Source organism: Sardina pilchardus, chromosome 4 (genome assembly GCF_963854185.1).
Source record: "Sardina pilchardus chromosome 4, fSarPil1.1, whole genome shotgun sequence".
Classification (NCBI taxonomy): domain Eukaryota; kingdom Metazoa; phylum Chordata; class Actinopteri; order Clupeiformes; family Clupeidae; genus Sardina; species Sardina pilchardus.
The window spans coordinates 6,193,196-6,207,210 of NC_084997.1; the positions used below are offsets into that span (position 1 = coordinate 6,193,196).

Sequence of the window (14,015 nt, forward strand, 5' to 3'; positions counted from 1 at the left end):
GGGAAAGTGGCACACCTCTTTCAGGCTTCCCGCGAAACTTAGTTATTCTTCAAGAGTTCAGTGGTGGAACCTGGACCCATAGACTCTTCCGTCTCATCTCCGCGAAAACTACTAAAAGAAAAATGCGATCAAAGGTAACATTTCTAAAAAAAATGTGAACTCAGTTTTGCACTTCGCAGTGGTCATTTATTTTGCAACGTCAATTGAATCTGAATCGTATAACTTTAGCTTCAAAGTGTCAGTAAACTTGCATGGCAAGCTTGTGAAGTCCTCCAAGCTGCTGGACTTCAGCTGCCTTTAAAAGTTCGAAAAGTATTGCACATTTACAGTGATTGCATCCTATAGTTTCGTGATATCACTTTATAATGCATTATGCCATCTATTGTAAACGCACTGTGGTCAGTTTGTTAGTTTCGTGTGAGGCTGGGGAGTGGGGACAAATTTAAAGTAACGAAAAGGATCATTGCCCTTTGTGTCCGTTCACGTTTGTCGACTGAAGTTGACTGTGTCACAAGGGAAGCACATAATGCTCATGAGTCGAAATCGAAAACGAAATGAATCGATCTTAAATATATTACAAGTAGCTTAGAGCTATCGATAATGTATCTGGCTGCTCAAGTACTTTAATTACTTGCACTTACTTAAAACCTAGCAACAGATATAATGATAGGTTACCTTCATAGTAAACTTTCAGTTCGTTTCTTTTTTTCAAGACCAGTGTCAACGCTCCTCTGTATTATTGTTTGCACAGATAAGTTAGCAGTTTAGAAGATGTTGGTTGCTTTACCCTAATCATGGAGCTATGTTGTAACCCTTAACTTCTCAATTGTGCCATTTCAGAGGCAGCAGACTGTTCAGCCCCCAGCCACCAGGATGAACCTCCGCAGCTACAGGAACATGTCTCTTGTACCTATAGAAACCTCCTCCTCTTCCTCAGATGACAGCTGTGACAGTTTTGGTTCTGATGGGTTTGCAAATACGGTAATAAACATTCTGGTGAAATTGCACCATTTTTAAACTACTCTCTTTTGATTTTGGTCATCAAACATACCATCTGCCAACTGTACATGTTTGTGGTTAATTTTGCGCAGAGAAAGATCTTAAAACCAACCAGAGTCTCTCCACGGAGGGCTAAGGCATCTGAGGTGACTTCTGAGGAAGATACACGGAGCAGCTTTGAAGACAAGAACTTCACTGAGGAGATGAGCGCTATGGTGAGCAATAGCAACATGACAGCGTGCAACTCGCTTGTCTCCTTCATCTTTAGACTAAAGTAGTAGAGGAGCTGACCGATAACGGCCTAACTGTTGGTCCGGCTCTGTTTCCCTTTGACAGAATGTGGACTCTGACAATGACTCGATGGAGGCAGAGCCCGAGCCTGAGAGGCGACCCCGGCGCTCCCACACTCTAAAAGTGGCCCTGAAGTTCCCCCCGCGGAAGAGCGCTCAGAAGCGACCTGCGTCCAAGCCCAGCCCAGCCACCAAAGACGCCGACTCGGACGCCGAGGATGATTTCTTGAGCAAGAGAGCGCTGAACGTCAAAGAGAACAAAGCCATGGTAAGCACTGACCGCTCTATCTGACTGGTGGATAGACCAATGGTATAGTTTTGAAGTGATTAAGAGCTGTGAGATGAGAGCTGATTTTTACGTTTTTAATTATTATTGTCCCCTCAGCTTGCAAAATTAATGGCTGAGCTCAACAAAGTCCCAGGATTGTTTCCAAAAAGAGCTTCCCTACCCATGACCAACACGGTAAGTTGAATATTAATAGCACCCTCTAAAATTATACACATTTGTCCATTTTTGGCTGCCTCTGAAACAACAGTACACGCTTAATCCGTGTGTGTACCTAAAAGTGCTTGTCATGAGTTGTTGCTGACTAATGTCCTCGTCCCCACTCAGCCTCGACGTGTCCCACGCCAGTCTTTGGGAGGGCCGACCAGGAAGAACCCCGAGCGGACCTCGCGCATTCACACACGCTCACGGTCACAGGTGGATGGGCCGCCCAGCCCCATGGCTGACGATGACCCCGAGGACAAGTTCAGCCTGGTGCGCAAGAGTCGCTTCTTCGAAGAGGTGGAGGAGCCGGTATGTGTTCTTTGTTCATTCTGCCCTTTGTGAATGTGTAGTTGATAAATGAGTAACTTATTACTAGGTTCTAACACATTGCCTGTAATAAAGTTGTGCTGGGTGTGATTGTTACTGCACAAAGCCAAGTGTTGGATTTGGATGGCTGCTTTTGATTCTTTCCAGTTTTGTGAGGCATGTCAGGTGAAATAATTGAAACGCTTGTTGTGTTCAGAGAGAGCCACGGAGGAGAAGCTATAACGGAATCATGGCCATTCCACACACGGTCAGGCCAGTGGAGGAGGTCACCGAGGCTGAGCTGGACAACATCTGCAACAACGTTCGGGAGAAGGTCTACAGTAGCTCCATGGTGGGTCCTCTGCTCTCTGCCATGTGTCTCAGTGTTGATCGTAGTCTTCAAAGTGTTCACCTCGATATTACAACCAAGTGTGACGAGAATATTGGACCAATCCTAAATGATTTCCCCCCTTAATCCTCCTCAGGGTTCCACTTGCCACCAGTGTCGGCAGAAAACTACTGACACCAAGACCAACTGCCGTAACCCTGAGTGCGTGGGTGTGAGGGGTCAGTTCTGCGGGCCTTGTCTCCGTAACCGCTATGGCGAGGAAGTCCGTAATGCCCTGCTGGACCCAGTGAGTACAGTGCCCAGTGCCGTGGCACAACCTCTTTAGCTAGCGTCTCCCGTCAGTGTTGGCATGTGAGCCGTTGGCATGTGGACTCATCTGGTTTTCCCCATCATAGGAGTGGCTGTGCCCGCCATGCAGAGGGATCTGCAACTGCAGTTTCTGCAGAGCGCGCGAGGGACGCTGTGCCACAGGTGTACTGGTCTACCTGGCCAAGTATCACGGCTATGACAATGTCCATTCCTACTTGAAAAGGTGAGTCGACTTGTCATCGATACATTACTTGTTACCTTCCCTTGTGCTTATACTTTCTAAAACCAAAATGTTGTTGAGCGTGTTCTTTTTTGTAACCGGTCATCTCTGTCTTGTTACAGCCTGAGAAAAGAGCTGGAGGAGGAGGAGGAAGCCAAGTAAATGACAGGTGTCTGCCTGCTGAATCTAGACACAGTTCTCAATCAGTTCGCAACCACTCTGCATACTCTCAGTTAGAGAAGACAAAAGGAATCACCCACTGATTGTCTTAGCTGTGTGCAAGTTGCACAGTGTAGACTGTTGAAAATGGCCTACCAAGAAATGATTTTTTTTAACTTACATTGTTATAAATGTATAAAGTTGTCAAAGAATGAAAAAGACTAGCCCCAGGGAAAGTGGTAACAGTCTGCTTTTGTAATATCCTTTTTTAACGATACTGTCTTAGGCTTATGTTTACAACATGCATTAAAAAAAGAAAGAATACCTAAGAGATTGTAAACTGTTCTTTTTAAGCAACTTGACATGGAAATGTTTTTAATTTTTTTTAAAACATGTTGATACTGTTCTTGTAAAACACAGGTCCACTGTGTTGTTTTTTTCTTCTTTCTGTTCATAAAACATGTCTGTGTGCCAGTGTTCCTCTGTTGAGTAGTCCCCCCTCCTGCTGGCCCTGAGGTGCTCAGGGTGGAGAGGGCATCGTGAGTCTGGACCATTACCCTTTCCTTCTAGTGCCGAGAGGAGCCGCGTGATATACGACGGCGCCTGCTTGAATCCTTCATTAGATAACTGTCACTAATGGTGTGGAAACAATTAGCAGTTCTCTAATGGGAATCTGGTACCTGTAAATCATTTTTTCCTATTAAAGCACTTTTGCTCCCCTCCTCTGCTCTGATCTCTCTCCCTTTTTTCCATTTCCAGTGGCACAAATAGTCCTGTTCAACTAGGTGTCACTCATGTGCCAATGGCAAGACTGCTTCAGAAAGGGTCTGCTCAAGTACGGACATTATGTCCAGTTGGGTGTTGGGATTGCATGTTAATGTGCTCGATCTAGACCAGATGTCATGGAGTATACCTGGCTCTTATTGATGTTTTACCCTTGAGAAAATGCATAGCGTTTGACCTGCGTAATAACAGCTGTACCTGCATCAACCAACATGTCAAGTTATCAGTTAGCAACGAATCCGACTCAAACTAATAATGCCTAAAGGTTAAACGCTACAGCACGATTATGGGCACAGCATTATGTTCAGTATTACTTATCTTATTGACAACATACATTTGTTCCCAATATACCTATTCTAAGCTAGGCTATTCTATTTCTAAGTAGCTTCATTATTGGCATTTTAATTATAGATCTAAGGAGGAATAGGATAATGTCAAATTCATCTTTGCAGTCTACTACAAGCTGTTGTGTTGGTGTGAATTCATACTTGACAACGTTCTCTGCCCTTCATGCCTGTGACAGAGAGTGCACGGTGTTTAAAAGAGTTTTAACTCCTATTATTTTGCAATGTGAATCTTTTTAGTTCTGTGGGAAACGAATGCTTCAAAAACTATTATTTGCATAATAAAGATGCACTTGAAAATACTGGTATTAAATACCAATGATCATCCACTTTGGGATGATGAATATTTAGGGAAATAATTGTTTACGACGCTCAAGCATCGAGCTGATCTGGTAATCAGGCTATGAAATACAATATTTATTCATTAGAGCGGATTTAATGAGGCCTTGCGGCGCTAATTATGAAAACCACTGTAGCAGTAAATGAGTAGCGCATGGCGACGGGAGGCCGGGTACCTGTTAGGAGGGACTGGGGCTGGAGAGCTCGACGAGCCCTGCCTGGCTGAGCAGCACCGGGCCCGTGGGTCAGCCCAGCCAGCGCTGATCCCGATACGCTGTAATTAGACCGCTGCCGCTCGCGTCGCCCCACCGCTGCGGGGAAACACCAGTGGAAACAAGAGCAGGTGCGAGTAGCGCGCTGCAGCCTACGAGGAGTGTCTTATCGTCCACATCTGGGCTGCTCAGGTGACTGGAAGTCCCCCTCTGAGTGTTTTGTCACAGAAATGGGATGTTTTTAAGATTGAGGTAGGCATATAGTGGTGCGCGTAAAAACGGCAGTGGTTTGTTATTCATTCTGCTTTGTTCTGTTTTTGCCTAATAATAGTAGGCTAAGCTGCATCAATGATGCAGAATTGGGCCTATACTGATGTTACAACCAAATAATCAAACAGCTCCTCTTTGTCACAAAGTAGGCCTAGTCAAACATTGGAACATTTGTATTCAATCACCAGTCGACTCCAAAGTTTCCAAAAGACAAATAATCACTGGTCTTGACCCTGCTCTGTGGCACACAGGAGGTGCTGCTGATGTGTAGTGATTGTGTGGCATTGAGTCTCATGACACGCTCCTTACCTCCTGCTCTGAGGGCTGATGGGAACGGCATGGTCCTGGTGTCAGGGGCATTATCAGAGAAAGAGGCTGCCCGCAGTTGTTCCATCTCCAAGGAAATTGCCAACTCACCCTAACAAAGGAAGGCATAAGTGCACTCACTCACTGCTGGCCGTCAATAGGAGCGTGATAAGATGACGTTATAAATAGTGACATTTCTGCACAAGATAACATGAAGCATTTGAGCTCAAGACTGCTGTTGTGTGTGCCTGCTTGTCTGCATCTGTGAAACACTTACAGGACTGGAGAGCCAGATGCGCACTAGGATGTCACTGTATTGGACTAGGGATCCATTTCATATTAGTTAGCTTATTATCTTACATTTAAATGCAGATTGCCGTAGCTGTGACATTAGCAATATATAGTTAATTTTGAGAATGAGCACAATGTTATTAGATTCCATAAAACATCAAAGCACTATTAATAGATTCTTTACTCTGTCTTGGAGAATGAATACTGTCTACCTCAGAAAACCATACTGCCCCCTCCGGAAGAGACCTGAAGGGGGAGCTCTAATACAGGCGACCTCTCCATCAGTGGCTTAGAGTCTGCAGTTCAAGGCAGTGGTCCACAAATCAACAAGCTTGTCTAGTAGCCTACAGACTATGAAGTTTCAAGCAAACACCATTTGTCACTTTTTAAATGCAGACTATATATTCCAACCTCTGAAAGCATCTCTCTCTCCCTCTCTCCCTCTCTCTCTCATTCCTACATGTCCATCCTGAAGAAGCAGGAGAAAAAGATGTATAGGGTAAAGAAGAATTCTCCTTTGACAGCAGTGGCAGTCTCTCTCTCTCTCTCTCCCTGTGACATCTTCCTCCTTGCCAAGGCTGCATTCACTGATCAGTCAGAAGCAGGCCGGCACACTGGAACCAACCCATAAGCTACAGACTGTGCTCAAGTCTATTGAACTGCACTGATGAAGAGATTGGAGGATTTTCAGCAACCTATGATGTACTCAAATTTATGTACAAGAAAACTGCTATATTACTGTCCTTTGTACCAAGATCCTACGTCTCTATTCCAACAGAATGTGTTACGGTCTAAATTTACACCTAAAAGGCTAGCTATACAAAGACATATCAACAGTATCACACTTCTCTTCCACTTTCTCGTGATATTTCATATTTTAAATTATTTATATTTAAAATATTATATTTCAAAAACACATTGTGTGTACATAGTTGTACCTATCCATGTCATTAATGCTCCTTTTTTGTTTTGTTGATGCTATAGTCAGGCATTTTTAATTTATAGGCAAACTAATGATTTACTAATTTACCTATGATGCACCCTTACCCTTATATTGACTGTGTAGCCTATTTACTGTCAAATTTATGAAAATACACCCCAGGCTCCTAGCAGATCTAATAATTTTCCCATTTTAGCTACTATAATAATTGTCATTTCGTGATTATTATTTTATTTCTGACAAATTTCTTTTTTTTCTCACACAGTTGGCCTTTAAAATCCAGATGAGTCCGTGGGCAGAGACCAGCGGGAGTGATGAGTGGGAGAGTGGACCAGCCCAGCCTCTTCACTGTTCCTCGTCTCAATGGCCTCTTCATCACTCAGATCAGACGCCCATTTACATGCCCTGTTCACTGGGTAGATGTTGTAGTCGGAGGCGAGTTGCAGGACGGGTAGCGTGTGTGTGTGTGTGTGTGTGTGCAGCGTGTGTGTATGTGTGTGTGTGCAGCGTGCATGTGTGTGCGTGCGTGTGCGTGTGTGTGTGTGTGTGTGTGTGTGTGCGGCTGGGCTACTGATAGAGACAGACTGGCGCCTGCCCATGATGACAGTATCGCTGGCGTGTTTCAGCAGGCTCAGGCTGGTGAGAAACTCCGTGGCTGTGCCCGACTCCCAGCAGAGGAAGATGGGAGTGCGTGGCCAACACTCCCTGACCCCGCTGAGTGGTTGTGGGGGAGGGTAATTACGATGCTGAGGAGGGCAAGGCTCTAATATGTACATTTAATCTCACCACAAGAGAGGACTGCTACATTGAATTGATTTTTATTGAGACGCTACATTACAGAAGAGAAGCTCCAACTGCAGTGATGTGGTGGTGCTTGTGTGCTTCATTAATTTTTACCTCATTAACGGACTCTCGCGCTCTCTCTCTCCTCAGAACCTACAATACACAATTCATTGCTGCTCGTTATCTCTGGGCTTCACTGAGGAGCCCTTCACTGTAAGCTAGTCTGATGCAACTTTGTTGACATCCTATGTCATATATCTGAACCTAATATCCATTTTTAAAATCAATAGACAGTAACTAATTACAGCGAATGCCTTCTAATTGTATGGAAATCACTCCATGAGATAGGCAGTAGAGGACACATATTTGATATCTGAAAAATCAACGCTTTTGAACAATAGTGAAAGGGTAGAGGAGGTTGAAATATCCACAGTATCTAAAACAACAAACTCAACCTATTTGTGTCAATATACATCATATATCAATATATATATCATATATTAATATATATGTGTGTGTGTGTGTGTGTGTGTGTGTGTATGTATGTATGTATGTATTGGCTGATGTGCGATATTAGTTTGGCAAAGCATTCATGTTAATTTGCTCAGTTTATGAGGTACAGATTACAGGTACCTGTCAGTTTTCAAGTGCTGCACTCTGTTGACAACAGTAGATTCATTTTCAATACAAAACCCTGTCATTGTTACCCAGTGTTATTACACAATATACTCTTCCTCAATCAAATTTTCCCAGCTTCCTTTGTTTCAAAACAGGGTCAAGTCAAGTGTGGTATTCCAGAATAGACTCAGCCTTCTCTCAGCAACTCAGCAGAAATGTGGGGCGGAGGAAATCCAATCACTAGTATCTGTCTACCTTAATTCTATTAATTATTACAGGAGGTGGCATCACCTTACCGATCGCCTGCAGTATGCCAGAGAGACTACTCTGCACTCTCTCTCCTTCTCTCTCCACACCTTTGTGATCATGACCGAACCGTGACCTTTGACTTAGTCCTTCATGCTCAGAATAGCTGAACCTGACCTGTGAACTATTGGTGTCACAAAGATCAAATGTTAAATAACTACCATATAACAGATGACATCAGTGAGTCTGCTACAGCGGTAGCAGTGAATAACAGCAGAATGAAACAATGATGGTTGGACAAAGTGCTGCGTGCTTTCACTATGATGGTACATAAACAGAACTTAATGTAATACCGTTCAGACTAAGGCCTTCAGAACATGTTTCCAATTGTTTAAGCAGTGTGACAATTATGCTCGGCAGAACAACGTCATTGAGGCTCACAACAATGAGGATGGATGGCAAGAAATGCTATTCAAACGTTTAAAGAGACCACTCCAAAGTAAAACAAAGACTAAAAAAAAAGAAAAAGAAAAAGATGAGCTGGAGGAAAATTAGCATGGGAGAGCTCTTTGTAATCTTCAGATTACACCCACCACTCAGACACAGACACTACACATGCTCAGCGCCGTTATTGTGAAACAACAGACGAGACAAGAGCTGGCTGTTTTTTATTATGGCTCCTTAATCAAATAAGCATTGCCTTCTATTGTGGGAATTTTTAACAAATTTTGTTCCCAGATGGTGAATCAGACTAATTTGGGATTAAAAGACTCATTTAAAAAGACCAGTGTAAACTCACATCCCAGGAAACGAGGCAGACAAAAAAGAAGAAAAACAACGATACACACAGCAAGCTGTGGATATTGTCATTCTTGTAATACAGTTAAGTCAGAAACACTGTATGTGCAAATGTTGGAAATACTACAGTGATTTTTCATAGAAAAAAACGACTAACTGTTATATGCTATTTGAGAGAAGACTGATGATAGTGCAATCCAGGTGGCATAGAGTATTGATTTTTCTCACTAAAGTGTTTTTGGGTGCTCTATTACTGGGACCCCCGAGTGTCTCTGGCTGTGGCCAGATGGAGTGTCACCATCCTTTACACACACACACACACACACACACACACACACATCTACAACTATGACAACACTCGTCTCAACATCAGCTCAGGGAACAACACAGCCAAACACTCAACATATTTAAAGCAATGTACTGCTGGAAATCTCAGGAGCATTGACTTGTTTAAAAGCCCTGAAATCTCCCACAGCTATGATCATTTAAATAATACATTAACATTTGTGCAAAAAAAAGTGTAATTGCAAAATATTAAATTAAACCCTGGAGCTTGGTTCCTTAACCAAACATGCTTTGGCTGGTTAGCTCTCCACACAGAGGAAATGTCTGGCATGCAGATTAATTTTTTCTCCATTCTCTCCCTCTCTCTCTCGCTCCCTCTCTCTGGAGTCAGACGCAAGAAAACAATTAGGCGTCTGAAACGCATTTCACAGTGTACCTCTTGACACAGTTTCACACATCACAGGGGCAATTGTGTGAAAAGGGGGGATATGAGACAAAGTCATTATTTCCAATGCCTTGGAAAAAGGCGGCATTGTCATTTCCACCATTTTGAAACATTTCAATTAGGACGGCGATAAGGATAATAAACATAATGGCGTTAAGACCTCCGCTGTTGTCTTGGGCTCGTCCTTGTCAGGGCGATAACTGCCTGCAGGCCAGAGGTGACAGGCCGCCTGGGCATTCAAAGAGGCACGTTTGGTGTGGTGCCATCTTCATAACCCCCCTCTAGCACACACATACACACACACACACACTACACACACACATACACATACACACACACACTACACACACACACACTGACACTACACACAAGCACATTCACCTCTAAATGCTTTCTTCAGCCATCAACCCTTTCAAAACAAGGTGAAGTTGGCAAAGTTGCTCGGCAGCAATGATCAAACAGAGTCCCGTTGCTTCTGCTGCAGGGTGACAGGGCCAGCGAATACAGATCAGCTTTAATTGTGGCAGGCCCCGGCGCCACTGTCTGTCAATCAGAGCCTTTGAATTGAGGGGAAATTTGCTCTGTTCACTCTGTTAAATGATGTATCCAATTAAACGCGTTAGAATTCATGATCTTCAGTCAAGGTTAAATGAAAGCAGTTACTCCTGTCAGTAAGGTGATTAAATACTGGCTACATCAGGCACATTCTGAGCAAAATTAAAATTTGGGTCTAAAGCAGGGATCTTTATTCATTATCCTGCCGACTTGCTGTATAAATGCCCTGCACATGTGCTGTTAATCACCATGTTCATTTTAAAACTTGCTTTAGTCTCGTATTAAAAGGCATCCCCATCCTCAAATCAGTGTTTTACATATTCGACAGGAACAGAGGAGAATTCTGCTGCTGTTCAAAGGCTTCTTGCAGCAAGCCAGGAGAGAAAGTGTTTTGTGTTGATTATGTAGACGATGCTTGTCAGTTATTTGGTAAATGTTTTGGGATGTCACCTAAGCCCTACATTGTATATATTTACTATTTTCATGCTTTTATCCAACATAATATGCATTTTTCAACTGAACAATTGCATGTCTACATGTTAATAATGTTTTTCCTGGAGAGTTTGACATTTCCAGTGTCTTACTGCTGAACTGGCATTAAGAACCCTTGTGTTCATCTAAAACTTCACCAACACAAAACAAAGCCTATGCATATCATTGTGCCTTTATGTGCATACATGTGTTCACTGCACATGCTCGAGTAGTGTGACCATACAGTGTGTGTGTTCAGTGAGGACAGTGAATTCACCGTGTCAGAGAAATGTTAACTTTCTTGAAAGTTGTGCACCGTCATTGTCTAACACAGGGGCTTCACAGTATCAGAGAATACTTATTGGGAAAGTGAAAAAAAAAAAAAAAAAAAACCACTCGAACACAGAAAAGTGACAAAAATGAACAATTATGCCACATAACAGGTATTAATTTTGCCCAGCAAAGATGAATTGTTTGTCATGGCATTAATATGCACAGGCGTTGAGGGCTGCGTTTCCTATTTACCTGTGATGAATGTGATGATGGTGGAGGAGAGCACAATGAGTAATGAGCAGCAGGGCTGGAGTGCTGCTGCTGCCCTCTGGGGAGAGAGGGGCCAACGCCTGCATTTCACACATGACATGACATCCACCATCTCCTCTCCTCTCCTCTCCTCTCCTCGCCTCTCCTCTCCTCGCCCAGCGTCTCACACACAACTCACAGGCTGGAGCTGCAGCTCACCTCAGCTGCTAATGAGATAATGGTGGCGTTACAGTCACTGGTTAAATAGGTTTGGACCCCCCCCCCACACACACACACACACGCACACACGCGCACACACAGAAAAAAAGTGCTTGGGGTGGGGACGAAAATAAGTGAGTGAAGTTGTTCAAAGGCATTATCAGGAAGTCCTCCTCCTCAACTGGCCCCAAAACATGGGGTGGTGTCGAGGTACAGCAAGAGAGGACAAATGATGGTGTTTGCCGCACCTGACAGATGACATGGTGGATTGGGGAAATGGAGGCTTTTTAAGAAAGGGCAGGTCATGGAGGAACTAAAACAGGACGGCTGCACACTTCCACAACGAGGACAGAGAGATGCTCAAGTGTGAGACCACGGGCGGAGGAGAGCCAGAATTTGGCACATCTTTTAAAAAGCACCCCAGTGACTGCTCTTCCCCTCTACGGCCCCTCGGAGGTCCTCCCGCAGAATTCCGACTCTATTTTGACACATTGTCACCGGAATTATGGCCCGATGCCTGCAATTTGTCTTGCTCAAGGGTGCAATATCCATAAATAAGATTGCGGATAACACTGGGCTAGCACTCCCCGCGCTTGCCAAAACAACAAACTCCCACTGTAGGAAACCCTGTGGACTCCAGCGCAGGGTGGGTCATCAGCAGCAGTGGGTCTCATTTAAACAAGTCTGAGGAAAGCAGGAAATAAATAAGGCCCCTGGCTCTGAGCCCTTTAATGTATTCAATTAACTGGGGTCCCTCTGGAGAGGGCTGCGGCACACGCTGGCATAAAGGGAGAATATCGCCTGGAGATGAATACACTGAATGCGCTCATTCCGACGAGCGTGATTGGAAATGTGCCTCAACAGGTACTCTTTTAATTGAACTTGCATTGATCAGACTTGGAGCAGACTTTTGTCACTTTTGAAAGAAAGTAGGAGCAAAAGGGGGGTATGCTTACTCCTGAATGAGGAAGCGGGAAAAAAGTTCCTGAGCGTATATTCCATTTTGTTTACCAAGTCATTTTGGGGGCTGAAAGGAAGCCTGGGGTAATTTCTATATTTCAGAGGTGGTGTGAGCTGCAACAAAAGTATAAAAGAACTGCCACATCTCCACATATATTAAATTAAATGGAGAAAATGGAATCAGCTCTGTAGATTATCTAAAATTACATAGCGAACGTGAAAACAGAAATGCAGTAAAGCAATTTCTGAAACTAGGTAAACTTTTTTTTCATACCCAATGCATTTCCAAGGGGATAAATGAATTTGATTAAATACTTCTATACACCTAAGAAAAAGAGAGAAAAAACACACATCCTAAAAAGAGTTCCTCAAAGTTCAAACTAGGCAAGATAGGTAGACCGGGAAACATAATTCTTTCGTCTAGGAATCTGAACCATCTATGAAGAATTAATTTAGCAATTCTTTGTGCTAATTTCCCAGCAGTCCCATTGTGTTTCAAAACCCCACAGAATTTATTTCTATTAAAATGAATCTCTTATTACATCGCCTACATTCACCCTTTGCTGCTTCATTTTTTCCATAACAAATCAACTTAATCAAGCTCATTAAGTGTCATTATTAGCCATTTATTGTTATCTTTCCCAGTGCACTCCTGACAGGCTCTCCCCACCTCCCCCTGACACCGTGGGCCTCAGTGGTCCTCAGCACGGCATTCACACACACACACACACACACACACACACACACACACACACACACACACACACACACACACACACACACACACACACACACACACACACGCACACATGCACACATGCACACACCAACACACGTGCACACGCACACACGTACACACACACAGATGCACATGGGTGCACGCATGCACACACACGCACACAAAGACGCACACCCCACATATGATACGTACTTCAATGACACAAGTTCACTCTTAGTAAATGCCTGCACAACATGCATGGCATACGCTTGCCATTTGCTTCTTTGTTTAGCACTGATTCAATGAGACTGAATTGCTCATGCTAACAAAGAATGCAAATCACCTCTGCAGTCCAAGTGCCTCACGCAGAAAAGACATATCCATCTGCTGAGCTTAATCAAGGACACACAACTTTGCGAGCTGTCTCTCTGATGCAGGTGCGGGGTCCCTAGTGCTTCCACCAGCAAAAACACCAACCAAAACAAACAAAAACAAATGACCATAAACACAACAGAGAGAACCCATCCTCCCAGCTGTCAGAGTGATGGACAGGCCTAAGGAGGGGATCCTGCCCCATCGTTACACACCTAGCAACTCACAATAGCCCTGCAGGACCCTGGCTCTGGACTGGGGGAGGTGGGGGGGGGGTAGGTGAGGGGGGGTGAGCGGGGTGGGGGGAGGATAAAAGTTTGCCCCAGTGCCGGGGTTATTAAGTTTGTCTCCAGGACACAGTCGGATGCACCAGGGCGCTCGTCCTGGCGTGTGGGGGAGATGCTCATCAGTTCAGG

At 44.0% G+C, this 14,015-nt stretch overlaps 1 protein-coding gene across 1 annotated transcript; it reads left to right on the forward strand.

Moving 5' to 3' along the window:
• The first annotated feature begins 37 nt into the window (after nt 1-37).
• On the forward strand, nt 38-3,849 carry cdca7a (cell division cycle associated 7a). Its single transcript, XM_062533830.1, has 10 exons — nt 38-134; nt 841-981; nt 1,092-1,214; nt 1,336-1,557; nt 1,675-1,752; nt 1,903-2,088; nt 2,303-2,437; nt 2,571-2,720; nt 2,830-2,966; nt 3,086-3,849. The coding sequence occupies exons 1-10, from the start codon at nt 123-125 to the stop codon at nt 3,123-3,125; spliced, it is 1,224 nt and encodes a 407-aa protein (XP_062389814.1). The 5' UTR covers nt 38-122; the 3' UTR covers nt 3,126-3,849.
• Nucleotides 3,850-14,015: the final 10,166 nt, after the last annotated feature.